Source organism: Aphelocoma coerulescens, chromosome 1, assembly GCF_041296385.1.
Source record: "Aphelocoma coerulescens isolate FSJ_1873_10779 chromosome 1, UR_Acoe_1.0, whole genome shotgun sequence".
In the NCBI taxonomy this organism is placed as follows: Eukaryota; Metazoa; Chordata; class Aves; order Passeriformes; family Corvidae; genus Aphelocoma; species Aphelocoma coerulescens.
The window spans coordinates 27,241,612-27,255,136 of record NC_091013.1 but is presented as its reverse complement, the minus strand read 5'-3'; the positions used below and the strand labels follow the sequence as shown (position 1 = coordinate 27,255,136).

Sequence of the window (13,525 nt, the reverse complement as noted above, 5' to 3'; positions counted from 1 at the left end):
CATTTTCTCAATCATATGTATGATCTATTAATGTAACAGCCTTTAAAAATTAGATAATCTGAAAGTTGAATATTGTGAGTATTATACCCAAGTATATATTGAAGACATGCTGCAAAGTCGGGACATTATTCCACTATGCTGACTTCCATTAATACATATTATTTGCCATTGCAAGAAATAGTATTTTCTAACCCTTGGGAAGTAAAGAATGACTGTATGATTCTGTGCTGTCCTGAATGAGTCGCTTTTACTGGCTTTTAGTTAACTTCACCCTTTGTACACCAAACTGCAGCCATAGGACATACATAGTAAGTCACAGAATGCATTTGAATTATTCATATAGACACGGTAGGAAGTTAACTCCTTCACTTAATAAACAGCACTGAGAAGTCACCTGAGTGTAGAGCTTTAAATACCTTTGCCCTTCCTTCCAGAAATCCTCTTGGAAGACAGGAGAAATAAAAGTACAGGCTTCAATCCAACCAATCTGAAGCTCTTTGGCTGGAGCTTACTTGGAGACTTTATTATTATTAAACACTAACACCTTCATATCCTAAGCCCATACTTAAAACAGCTTGTCTAGGCATAATTCAGCTGGAGAGGAATTTCTCCTTCCTTGGCCTGCCTCCACTTAAAATCTATATTCCTTCTGAATTATAAAGTACTTGCGTGTTTTTAACAAATAATACTTAAATCACACAAAGGACAGTATCCTAAATAACAGTGCATAAATTCCTGTTTTCCTTGTTTTCCTTCATTTACATCTGACATTTACATCATACATTTTTCTTAAAGAGACAGGAAATTTAGACTAACCTTCCTTAGTGATGACTGAGGCTGATGATTGAGACGTTGAAGCATTGAAAGCAGACCTCCTGGGTAATTTTGTATCTCTTGTTGCCAAAAACACTTAAAAGACATTATGTTGAACAGGAAAGGTTCCGTTCTTGATGTGAACAACAACAAAAAAATATGGCCAACACCAGGTTGGGTTCTTTTTATTGTTAAAACATTAAAGCATAACATTTCACCAAATACAGGAAATTCAGGGGTTGTCTTGACATTACAAACATCTGAATCATCAAGAGAAAGTGTTGAGCTATACATAGTCTGACGTTAATCTATCAATTTAATGTATATTAGTACATGATTAAAACATGGCCAAAATACAGAATCACAAAATAAGTACCTTGATGCTTCTAAATCTGAGACAAGTCAGAGAACTGAGTGCAATAAATTTCCAGCAAATGTCTATACACTCAATTACAACCTCAGGGCAGAATTGTTCCAGGAATATTGGTAGTTTCTCATATTCTGGCTCATTCACATTCAATTTAGTGAGAATTTTGATTTGAGAACTTGATAAAAACATTTTTAAAAATACAACATTTAACAAATGTGAAAAAAGAAGTTGTCTTCACAGGAAAATATGGATTGCTTGCCACTCCAGTCCTTAATTGCCTATATGTTTTACAAATCTTTACAAAACTAATTTGTATCCATTTTGGTTTCAAAAACATAGTACATCTGAAAAATAAAATATGACTCTACTGATGGGTAATACAAAGACATGAACACGCATTTAAAATTACTTTTAAAAGTAAATCTTTTCAGTAATACAGCTATAAGACAAGTTAAACATAGTACAATAAACCATGCATCTTCTGACTTGTCAGATCAGCTAAACTACTCGGTTAACATACAGTAACACTTTTGAACACTTTGTAAATTCAGCTTCTCTAGCACAAGGAAAAAAAAAACCATTAAATTTGTTCTTCAAGTGGTTCAAGGCTGTCCAAGTGTTTTTTAGGTGTATCATCACTATGACGGCTTTGGCAATGGGTTAAATGTTTCTTAAAGCCTCGGGGAAAATTTGATTCAAAATTACAACGGGGACACTTCAACAAACTTTGACCATGAGCAGCAACATGATTTTTAAGAAGAGACTCCAAGAGAAAAGCTTTGCCACATATTTTACATTTGTATGGGCTTTGAACATTATGCTTGTTAACTAAATGGTGCAAGACAGCACCTTTCTTCATTGCACGACAGCAACAAATTTTGCAGTAATACTTTCCTTTGCCACGCTTCATGTACTTTGCTATTTCTTCCTCAGAGATGAAAGCCTCTTTCTCTTCAGTAAACTGAAGCACACACTGTGGCTGCGTGGGAGTAGTTGCATCCATTTTGCTCTCTTTGCTGTAATCAGATGACTCCATATCATACTGTTCTTGGTCACTGTTGGATTCTTGTTCCTTTATCTCCATTGAGTCCACCTCTGTTTTTCCACACTCACTGCTATTTAGTTCAGAATCTGAGTTCTCCTGGTTATCCTTCTTGGGCTTCTTTTTTGGGCATGAATATAACATGTGTTCAGGTGATTCTTTGGCTAATATTGATTGTTCATCCTGTGAGAATAAATCATCCAGTGGTTTCTGATCATCTAAATTGTGAGAGAGAAAGTCACTCTCACCAGACTCACTGGGTGTTTGGGGCTCGGAGAAAAAGCCTGAAGCAGACTTGTGAGGCTCGGAAAACAGGATGTTCTTCTGGATTTCAGAAGGTACAGTAGTTTCAGCATGTCTCTGGACATCAGAGGATAGAGTAGCAGCAGGTTTCTGCATCTCAGAAAATACAGCATGCTTTTGAACATCAGGGGAAACAGCAGATTTCTGGCAGTCTGTGAAAACAGCTTGCTTAAGTGTCTCAGGAGAAACAGGAGTAGGTTTCTGAGACTCAGTAAAGAGGCCATGTTTCTGAACTTCAGGAGATGTGGATTTCTGAGACTCTAGAAAGGAAGTAGACTCCTGAACTTCAGAGGAAATGGAAGTGAGTTTTTGGGCTTCAGAAAATTGGGCTTGCTTCTGGACTTCAGAAGAAACAAGAGCGGATTTCTGGGCTTCAGAACACAGGGCTTGTTTTTGACCTTCAGTAGAAACAGCAGAAGTAGACGTCTGATTCTGGGGCTCAGAAAAGACAGCACGTTTCTGGACATCAGTAGAAGCAGTAGGATTAGATTTACGAGTCTCTGGGAACAACACTCTTTTCCGAGGTTCTGGGAAATGAGCCCGTTTCTGAATCTCAGATGAAGCAGCAGAGGTGGATTTCTGAGTTTCAGAAAAATACATAGATTTCCGTGACTCAGAGAGTTTCCAAGATTCAGGAGATACTGAAACACCAGGCTTACGGACCTCAGGAAAGAAAGAAGGCTTCCAAGAGTCAGAGGAAACAGTGTGACTAGACTTTCGAAGCTCAGGAGAAACAGGGGGAGAATGTTTCCATGTGTCAGGGGACAGAACAGGCTTCCAGCCTTCAGGGTAAACAGATGAGATAGGTTTCCAGGGCTCAGAAGAAACAAGAGTAGACTTCTGGGATTCAGAAAAGGACGTAGATTTACACGAATCAGAAACAAGCCTCCTAGGTTCTGGCAACACAACTGAACCAGGCCTTCGGGACTCAGGGGCAGACCTCCGGGATTCTACAGACACTGACATGGCAGGCTTTGAAGCCCAGGGAGAAACTGAAGAAGACTTCTGCACCTCATGAGGTGAAGACCTCCAGGGCTCAGGGGAAACAGTTGGAGCAGGTCTCCATGACTCTGGTGAAACTGCAGAAGCAGGCCGCCGGGTTTCAGGAGAAGAAGCAGAAGCGGGCCTACGCATTTGAGAGGGATGCCTTCGTGGTTCAGGAGACCCAGCTGGGGCATACCTCCGTGGTTCGGGGGATACTGCCGGAGCAGGTTTCTTTGGCTCTGGTGACACAGCTGGGGAGTATCTGCGGGGCTCTGGAGACACAGCGGGAGAATGGCGCCGGGGCTCTGGCGATACAGCAGGGGAATGCCGCCGGGGCTCTGGAGACGTTGCTGGGGAGTGCCGCCGGGGCTCTGGAGACACGGCTGGGGCTGGCTTCTGTGGGTCGGGGGACACAGCAGGAGATGGCTTCTGTGGGTCAGGGGACATGGCAGGAGATGGCTTCTGTGGGTCAGGAGACACGGCAGGAGATGGCTTCTGTGGGTCAGGAGACACAGCTGAGGCTAACTTCTCTGGATCGGGAGACATGGCCTGGGCTGACTTTTCTGGATCTGGGGACACAGTCTGGACTGACTTCTCTGGCTCTGAGGAAGTCACCTGAGCAGACTTCTGGGGCTCTGGAGATGCAGAAGATTTCTGAAGCTTGGGGGAAACAACAGGTTCAGATTTGGGGAGTTCAGGAGAAAGGTCAGGTTTGCGTGACTCAGGGGAAAGGGTAGGTTTCTGTGGCTCCAATGTGACACTTTTTTTGGATGAATCTGAATCTCCTTCAACCTGTTGCTCTTTCCGCTCTTCATTCCACTTCTCAGGTGCTGCATGCTGTGCTTTGATGTGGTAATATACGTTGCAATACATCTTGCTGGTAAAGAAACATTTATGGCAGTGAAACAGTTTTGCACTTTTTTGATAAAATATAAGTTTACCCAAACCAGCAGCATCCATTTCATCACAATACTCTGGGTGAACAGTACCCATATGAATTTGTATGTTTTCATAGTCAGTTCCTCTGAAGCTGCAGTAGTCACACTCCAAGCGCTCTGTGGTTTTACGTAGTATCTGCAACATGTCCATTTTTCTATGGGCAGTAACACTTTCACAGCACTGCACCTTTTAAAGATGAATTTTCAGTTCCTGCAATAAAGGAAAAAGATCTGTATCATTATCTGTCCATGTTAATTTCAACTCTGTCATTCCTAAATAGCCGCATGGGCTTTTCCCCACCCACCACCCCCTTTTTAGAAAGAGTAACTTTTGCACAGGTATTGACTCCTTCATAGAGAAATCCAAACATAGGTGTCTCCAACTTCTGAAAGTCATTTTATATCAGTAAAACTTGAAAAAACAAAGTTTATATTTAACAATAGGCCTTCCTACCTATGTAAAAAAACTGGAAGCAAATGATACAAAAAGAACCCAGGTGATGAAGAGCAAAGCTTGAATTTCATTTGATAAACGTGACTTGCTTTCTCCATTGTCTTCTCTTCCCGTATTTGATGTGCTTTTATTGACATTATACACGTAAACTGAAAACAAGAAGTACTTTGAAACACTGCCACTGAGATAAAGCCATGTCAAAAATGCATCTCCATCATTCAATTTCAAAACAAATCAGCAGTTTTTGACAAAGAGCAAAAAAAAAAAAAATCAAGAAAACAGCAGCCTAAAACCTAGGCCCTATTTTCACCTGTCAAATACTGACATCCTTTCACTAATTACATGGAAAAAAAAATGCTGATCATAAAAGCTTTATCTATTATGAAAAGGACTTTTCCTGTTCCATTATTTTATGTGCTGCCCCAATAACAACAAAACTACTATTTAAGAAAATCAAACAAAAAAGTACCCCAAAAACTGAACAAAACCCCCTCAAAATGCAAATAGTTTTAAATTATTTGGCTGGATTCCACTATTACCAACAGAATTTACCCAGATTAGCTACTACAATAAGCAGAAAACCAAGTCTAGTCATATTCTGCAAGTTATATTGTCATAAAAGTGGAAGGTAAAAAAGACATTCAAGTGAAATGCACACACTTTTTTCTTGTAGGTTGAAATTAAAACAGTTGTTACATGATTAATCATGCTAAGCTATCAACCTAATTTTGGGGGTCTTGTAAAACACACTGCTTCAAAACACTCAAAATTGTTGTTTCATTTTAACATTAATTTACCTGTCTAAATATATATTAGACTAACAAGTCTAAAAATATGCATTCAAAGCAAGTTTTCTTAATTTATTCCTAAAGCATTTTTACCCTGGTTTCTTATGGAAATGAGGCTTACACAAACACATTGCCCTACAGTCAATGCCAATCAAACCGGACAAAGCAATCCAGCCTTACTTTGCATTTCTACACCTTTCATGAAAACCAGGAACCAGAGAATGCAAGCAATGCCTCCACTGAGGCAGAATATGTCACTTAGCAGTGCCTGCTTCTGTTTAGCCTCTACACAAATAGGCTTGAAACTTTCAGAGCAAGCAGTGTCTGATTCAGCTTGTAATTAAGGAAAAGGGGAAGGAATTAAAAATACTACAGCAGTGAGATGCTTTGGGTTTGGGGCAGAGACAGAATGAAAGCAAATTAGCAGTGCGGCTAAAGGATGAGATGGATACAACAAAAAACCAGGAAAGAAGGCTTGGCTGAGGAGCAAGAGGGCACAAATCCTTAATAGAGTTTCACTAGCTCAGCTGCTTATGGAACAACTCCTTTGCGTGCACTGTGCATGCACACTTCACATTAAGTCACAGGAACAGGTACATTTCCAGTTGGGAAGTGTGGTGGGACCACAGGTGGAGCTTTAAGAAGGATCCTGCTTTACAACCATGAGGCAAATGAATAGCATCCAACCACAGTCTAGCTACAAATGAGAAGTAATTACTCTGCTCTACAAACACTGAAGTGGAAGGACCTTTGGGGTATAAGCTGCAGTTTCCCAGCACTGCTGGCATCCATACAAAAGACACCCCAAATTGTAGTCCACACCACATTCAGTTTTGACCACAAAACACTTCCCAACATAACAATTTCTTAATGCATGTAAAAGATGAAAATAAACCAGAAAGATGGCAGCAGTGCTTAGCAGTCTGTATCTCTGCAACAGCAAATAACTTGCCAATTGTAAAAACCCATAGTACATCATGTCTTAATACTCCAAAAGACCTTCAAATCTTTATGAATTACAGTGCATGTTTTGTTTGCAGGACGCGGGACAATGAGAGGAAGGGAAGATTCCAATTTGAAAGCAAAAATTTCTGAATTGCTGATATGAGCTAAATAAAAAGGCTTTGTTGTTTTTTGTCATATCACAGCAGAACATAATTAGGACAATAAAGACATACTGCAAGTAATCACATTTTTAGACTTGAAAGGGAATTTGTCAATTCCAAAATTGGTTGTAATCCTGAATTATCCATATTCTTTTCACTAGAAAACCAAAAAAGGCTTTTCCAATTTGAATTTATCACAGTTTATAACAAAGTTTACCAGACAACCTTTTCTACCCTCTTCAGAATTTCCCTGCCCTTCGCATGTCCCTGTTGCCTTTGCTGCAGTTTTTTGTTATTCACTGAATTACACTTCACCCCACCTCCCATCCTCTTCTTTTATTCAGTTCTACCTTACTTTATGATGAAAATTTCCACTTTCTTTCCAAATACAACAGTTAGAAAAAGTCAGTGCCTCCCTTCCACAAATTGTCCAAATTACTGCTAAGCTTTGTTGACCATGAGATTATTTTGGAACCAAAGAAGTTACAGGCACAGTCCAGACATCCAAATGTCCGGATACTCAAGCCTTTAGCATAAGAAATAACATTGAAGAGCTGAGAGTACTGTCTCTCACATTGCCTTCAGTCACCATTTTTAGTTTTGTAACTCAACCCACTGTATCTGGCAGTCACTGAAGCAACTGCCTCTTCTGCTGAAATCTCTACTTAACTGAGGCAAGACAACTCTTTGTTAGTGCAGCACCTTGAGTCCATGGAATAGTAAACCTAGTTTTAAAATAGCTACTGTGAGATCAGTAACAAACTTAAAACAGTCATGTTGTCAATTTAAATTTGTTGAGACATTTCTGAAGGAATAAACTCTGAGATGTTGCTGGTTTGCTTAGCACAGATCTAAATAGCTAGTTTGAAAGATTTTCCTGTCAAGCCCTCCAGATTCCTTCTCATATTGAGCTCCAATACCACTGTCTCTACATGGCTCTGGTTGCTGCCCTCCTATACACTCAGGTTTATCACACAGATAAACCTGCATCACACTGCTCTTTGCCATCATCTCCCGCATCAAAGCTTGTTCTGCACTGGATCCTGCCTTGCCTAGTTGGGTGAAAGTGCAAGGAACAACGTCACTGTTTCTTATAGAGTCCCACACCAGCAGACCCAGCCAGCCTAAAATCCATTTGCCCAGTAACCAGGTCTCCACAGCCTCGGCCCTGCATGAACTGTGATGGGTCCTGCATGAACTGTGATGTAATCTGTGCTCAGCAGCATCTTTTTGGCAACACTAAGAGAGACGGACCACGCTCCCTCTGTGCAAATGCATTATTACAGACATTAAAGGGAACTAGCTCTGTGCTGCTCCAACTCAATCCCATGAAAAGGGTCAGGAAAAGAACTGCTGTGATAAATCTGTCAGGGTGCTCCATGTGCACTGCAGAGAACTGGATCAAGTACTAAATCCCAGTATCATTCTATTCCTCTGAAGCTCTTTGATGAAAAGTATGAATTTCAGGGTGAAGATCAAATTGTCATGAGCAACAGCTTCTCCATGAAACAAAGCAGAGGGGAGATGGCCACTAGAGTATCTCTCAAGGCTTCTTGAATACTCCTAGGAGAACAAAGGAGCTGCCACCTCTGCAAGTACAAATAACTGCTGTGCAGGCCCCAGACCACTTTGTTTGGTTGAACACTCTGCCAGGCCATAACTGTTTTGTAAAAAGGACACTTGAGCATTGCCCCTATTCAAACTCCCAGTTAATAGGATGTGCAGTGCAGCAGTGGCTATAACTGAGGCTGTGCTGCATACCACTGTAACACTACAAAGCACAACACATTCCTTAATTGCTCTTTCTGCATTCCCTCCTACTTTTCTCACTTTCCACGGCTGCAACACTGAGAAAACAAATACAGATGCAGCCAAATCGAACTAATTATCTGTTCTGAGAACACATTACAACCGAAGCAGAAGCCTGAAGCCCAGCATTTATGCTTGTCCTGCGTCCACATCCTGCCTTCAAGACAAGGTACTGTGATTCAACTAAGATTCTGGAGCTTGCAATACTAAATTTTAACTTAAGGCAGCCAAGACTCATTCAGAGTCTTGGCTAAGACAAGACATTTCCCACTGAAATCTACCTGAACAGTTAAGTGCTTCTGTCTAAAAGCTCGCTGTATCCTCAGATATCAAGCACAGTAACAGCATCAGCACCAGCTCAGGTCTTAGCTGCCTTGAAGTGACACAGATCAATGTCCATCACTTAGGTTAAAAGCTGCCTGAAGAGACACAAATCTCAGCAGTGGGACCACCAGTCCCTACTGCTGCTCTATCAGCCACCTCTCCCAACCCCTCTTCTTTCACATATATTTAGAACCTACATATAGAGGTTCCTACCACCAGTTCTCTCCTCTCTCCACAGAGATGCTGAAGATCCTTTACACCAGTTCCTGTCCCCCACATTGTAGTTCTGGCCATAATCTCCTCCACCACAGGAAGAACAGAAAAACAGCATGGGGAAAGGATTGGTAATGAGGGAATGTATCTACCTGAGAGATGAACAACCATCACTGCTTTTCTTGCTTGGTTCTCAGCACCCAAGAGACTAAAGTCATGATTTGGCAGAAAGAAGAAGTATCCAGGAAGTAAGAGGCAGCGAGACAACCACAAATTAAACCAAAATTTGGTTATGTGTATTGCAAGGCAGCCACAAAGTGGAGTCAAACAGCATCACAAATCTCTGTTGAGCTCATGTTAAACTGAGCAATAGGAGCATCCTAAGCAAATGCACAGAGAGGAGAGACCTCCTGATGTCTTTTCCAGGCATGTCAGAGACAGTTCCTGGATTCCACATCCCATCTTCCATGAGGATCCCACTAAAGATTAAGCCATACTTCCTACAGCCTCTCAAAAACCTCTCAGTGGAAGAAGAGTGGAAAAACGCAGAAGAGATACCTACATATAAGAAGGAATTCATGAAGGGGATGGCACAACATGACTCCGGCAGAAACCAAAATGTCTCCACTTCTCAACTCCATTCCAATTTCATAGCTACAAGTCTTCCAATCATTACTGGTAATTTTTAATAAACACATTCTACACTTAGTGTCGCAACATTTAATATATACTTGCATTTTTCCTCTACAGAAGATAAGCTGTGACTGTCCGAGGGAAGCAACAAAGGGCTCAAAGCTAACGATCTGTCTGTGAGCACAGAAAATTTATGTAATTTTAACATTACATGAAGAATTCAGAGCATAGCAACAAGTAGTTGGCCATATCATTGTTCAAAATCAGACCGTCAGTGGCAGAAGAATCTCTAACTATTTTCCTCTCGATAATCAATCCTGGTGAGACACAAGCAGATAGAGGACACACAACATACTTCAATGACACCAACACAGGTGGGAAAGTGCTCCAGAAGAAAGCCCTGTGATTTTCTGCAATGCCCTACAACCACACATAGGATTCCCTGCACAGGAAGGATTACTGTTTATTCTCATCAGCCTTGGAAGTTTCTTGCAGGCAAACAGTTCAGTCATAACCTCTGTCAGTGAAGACGGTCAACGTTTCCAGCACAAGAAAGCTGGGTTTGTTCCCAGCACAAGAAAGCTGGGTAAGCTAGATGCAGCAGGATCATTGCCTCTGCTAGCAGGAACAGATCCAGACTATTGCTGTGTTTAAGCAAAAGGAAAAGTTACATGTTCTTGCAGTGCCAAAAAGTAAATGGCAGTCTGATGGCAGCATGATGCTTCTCTTGAAGCTACATCCCTGTGTTGTGACTGACAAAGTTTAGCTCCCAGAGGAAGCTGCACACAAACATCTCACAGTGGGGCAGAGCAGACACTTCGCAATGCAGAGGGCAGGTCAGGGCATCACTTCCAAGGCACCATGAACAAGACAGGCAGCACTGTGCTTCTGCTAGCCCAGAAGTGTCCACAGGTATCTGACCACAACCTCACATGTGAACTCCCAGCTACCAGCCAGTCTATTTGGGCTAAGTTCCATCAGCAACAATTGCTGAACCAGGTCTTTAAAATTACACAACTACACAAGGCACAAACACTCGGACCCAACCAGCCACTGAAACACTAAGATATGCTGAGAACATGGGAGGCACCAGATCCAGGTAGGAAATGCTGTATTATGAAGTTCCACGTTTCCAGGAAAGGTTCAAGTCACAGGAGATCTACAAAGCGACAATACCTGATGCACATGACTTAAGAAACACAAAGCATCCAGAACTGCAGCAATTTTGCAGTATTTCAATCTTTGTTAAGAGAATTACAAGTCTATACAACATTAGCTCTCAATACAAGATCTAACAACAGTCTACATTGCAGAGTAAAATCAATGTACCTTTGACAGATTCAAGATGGAAAAAATTAATTCCATGTACTTCTGACACAGCTTTCCAACTCCAAGTTCACAATTCCACTTAGCTGGCTTCCAGAAACGGTCTCAAAAACCTTACTACTGCAGTGCTGTACCTGAGCTAAAGAAGTGCCACTAGACTCACTAGACCATTACAATCTAGTCAAGAACTGTGAATTAAGGTTGTGAAACTTGGTGATAACAGGCTAAGAATTCCATTTACACTACTCTGAAAGAATATGGGGTCCAAGGGAAGATTACGGAAGAGAAATAAGAAATCCAAAGTTTCTATATTCCTCACTTGCAAAAAATTCATAGAATCACTGAGGTTGGAAAAGACCTCTCAGATCATCGGCTCGAACCTATGACTGAACACCACCTTGTCAAATAGACCATGGCACTCAGTGCCACGTCCAGTCTTTCCTTAAATACCTCTAGGGACAGTGACTCCAACACCATCCTGGGCAGCCCACTCCAATGTCTAATCACCTCCACAGTGAAGAAATTCTTCCTAATGTCCAATCTAAACGTCCCTTGGAGCAATTTAAGATTATGTCCTCTCGTCCTGTCACTTGTTACCTGGGAGAAGAGGCCGACCCCCACTCAGCTACAATCCCCTTTCAGGTGGTTGTGGAAAGTCATAAGGTCCCTCCTGAGCCTCCTGTTCTCCAGGCTAAACAACCCCAGCTCCCTCAGTCGCTCCTCACAGGACACGCTCTCCAGAACTGTTCTGAGCCGTGGTTCTGCACCTGCTTCTCTGCTCCCACGTGCGACGCAGCCGCTCCCGGCAGCTATTTCTGTCACCGGGGAAGGGCCCGGTCCCGGCGGGGACACGTCCCGTGCCGAACTCGCTATCCCAGGACAGCAGACCGGCGGCGTGCTCCTCCTGCTCCTCGCTCCGCCGGCATCACTTTAACTTTCCTGCGGGGAGGGGGTGCCTGCGGGTTCGGCTTTCGCGGGGCCGCCGGTTCGCCGCTGCCCGGCCCTCCCGGGGCCGCACCCCCGGGGCCGGGGGCCACGCCGCCCGCCCATTCATCCCGCCCCTCCGGGCGCTCTCCCTCGTCGCCTCCCCTCTCCCTCTTCCCTCCCGTGCGCGGCCCCGTCGGTTTTGTTCCCCCCGCGCCGGCACCGGCAGCCGCCGCCGCCCCCCGCGCGGCGGGGGCTGGACAAGGGGAAGGCCCAGGCCCGATGCCCAGGGGGAGGGAGGGAAGCGCGCCGGGCCCGGCCGGCGGGAGCGGGGGGCGAGCGGGACGCGGCGCCCGCACTCACCGTTCGGCACCTCCGGGACGGCGGGCGCGGGGCCGGGGGGGGCCGGGCCGGGCTCCCCCCGCCAATGGCGGCGGCGGCGGCGGCGGGAGGCGGGGCCGGGTCACGTGCCGCGGCCGCGGCGGCGGGGACGGGGGCGGGGCCGAACCGCGCCGCCCTCCGCGCCCGCCGGCAGGGGGCGCTGCCGCACAGGGGGGCCCGGCCTTGTCTGGGAGTCCACAGAGGGTTTGTCCAGTGCGGAGAGAATTCCCGAATCCCAGAAACACAGAGCCACAAAGTCACAAACTAGGCTGCAACAGACCTCTGAGGTCCTCGACTATGACTGAACACCACCATGTCAACAAGACCGTGGCCCTCGGTGTCATGTCTAGTCTTTCCTTAAACACTGCTAGGGAGAGTGACTCCACCACCTCCCTGGGCAGCCCATTCCAATAACCAATCACCCTTTGAGTGAAGAAATTCTTCCTAATGTCTGACCTAAAAACCCCTTGATGCAGTTTAAGACTATGTCCTCTCATCCTGGCGCTGGCTGCCTGGGAGAAGAGCCTCACCCCCAAAAGGCTACATCCTCCTTTCAGGTGATTGTAGAGAATGATAAGGTCTCCCCTGAGCCTCCTGTTCTCCAGGCTAGACCCCAGCTCGCTCAGATGCTCCATTATAGGACACCTGCTCTATTGCTCTTCTCTGGACCTGCTCCAGCCCTTTAATGTCCTTCCTGAATTGAGGGGCCCAGAAATGGACACAGGATTCAAGATGTGGCCTCACCAGTGTCAAAATAGGCCGCACCTCAGCTACTGTGTCCAGTTCTGGACCCCTCAATTCAGGAATTGTTTTTTGTCTTTTGGTTTTTGCAGTGCTTTTTGTCCACTGTGGAAAGAATGACAGACTCACAGAATCACAGGATTAATTAAGTTGGAAAAGACCTCTTAGATCATCAACATGTTACTGAACACCACCATGTCAACCAGACCACAGCACTAGGTGTCATACCCAGTTTTTCCTCAAACATCTCCAGGGACAGTGACTCCCTGGAGCTGTTTAAGGAAAGATTCTCTGGAGTCCGAGGGACATTTTGTTAGGACAGATCATGGGGGTAACCCGGATTCTTGTTACTAGGTCCCTTGGGGCAGATTAGTGT

At 44.1% G+C, this 13,525-nt stretch overlaps 1 protein-coding gene across 3 annotated transcripts; it reads right to left on the bottom strand.

The window, feature by feature from the left end:
- Window positions 1–982: 982 nt before the first annotated feature.
- CHAMP1 (chromosome alignment maintaining phosphoprotein 1) lies at window positions 983–12,464 on the bottom strand. 3 transcript variants are annotated; one of them, XM_069004800.1, is made up of 2 exons: window positions 12,391–12,464; window positions 983–4,661 (listed from the first exon to the last, which is right to left on the bottom strand). In XM_069004800.1, exon 2 carries the CDS (start codon window positions 4,599–4,601, stop codon window positions 1,764–1,766), a length of 2,838 nt encoding a protein of 945 aa, XP_068860901.1. In that variant the 5' UTR covers window positions 4,602–4,661; window positions 12,391–12,464; the 3' UTR covers window positions 983–1,763. The 3 variants fall into 3 exon arrangements, with proteins under 3 accessions (XP_068860901.1, XP_068860908.1, XP_068860914.1); XM_069004807.1 differs by lacking the exon at window positions 12,391–12,464 and adding an exon at window positions 11,701–12,106; XM_069004813.1 differs by lacking the exon at window positions 12,391–12,464 and adding an exon at window positions 11,871–12,106.
- Window positions 12,465–13,525: the final 1,061 nt, after the last annotated feature.

What these genes read in the sequence shown, in the direction of transcription:
- CHAMP1 (XM_069004800.1), bottom strand. Translation starts at nt 4,601, where the DNA reads ATGGACATGTTGCAGATACTACGTAAAACCACAGAGCGCTTGGAGTGT.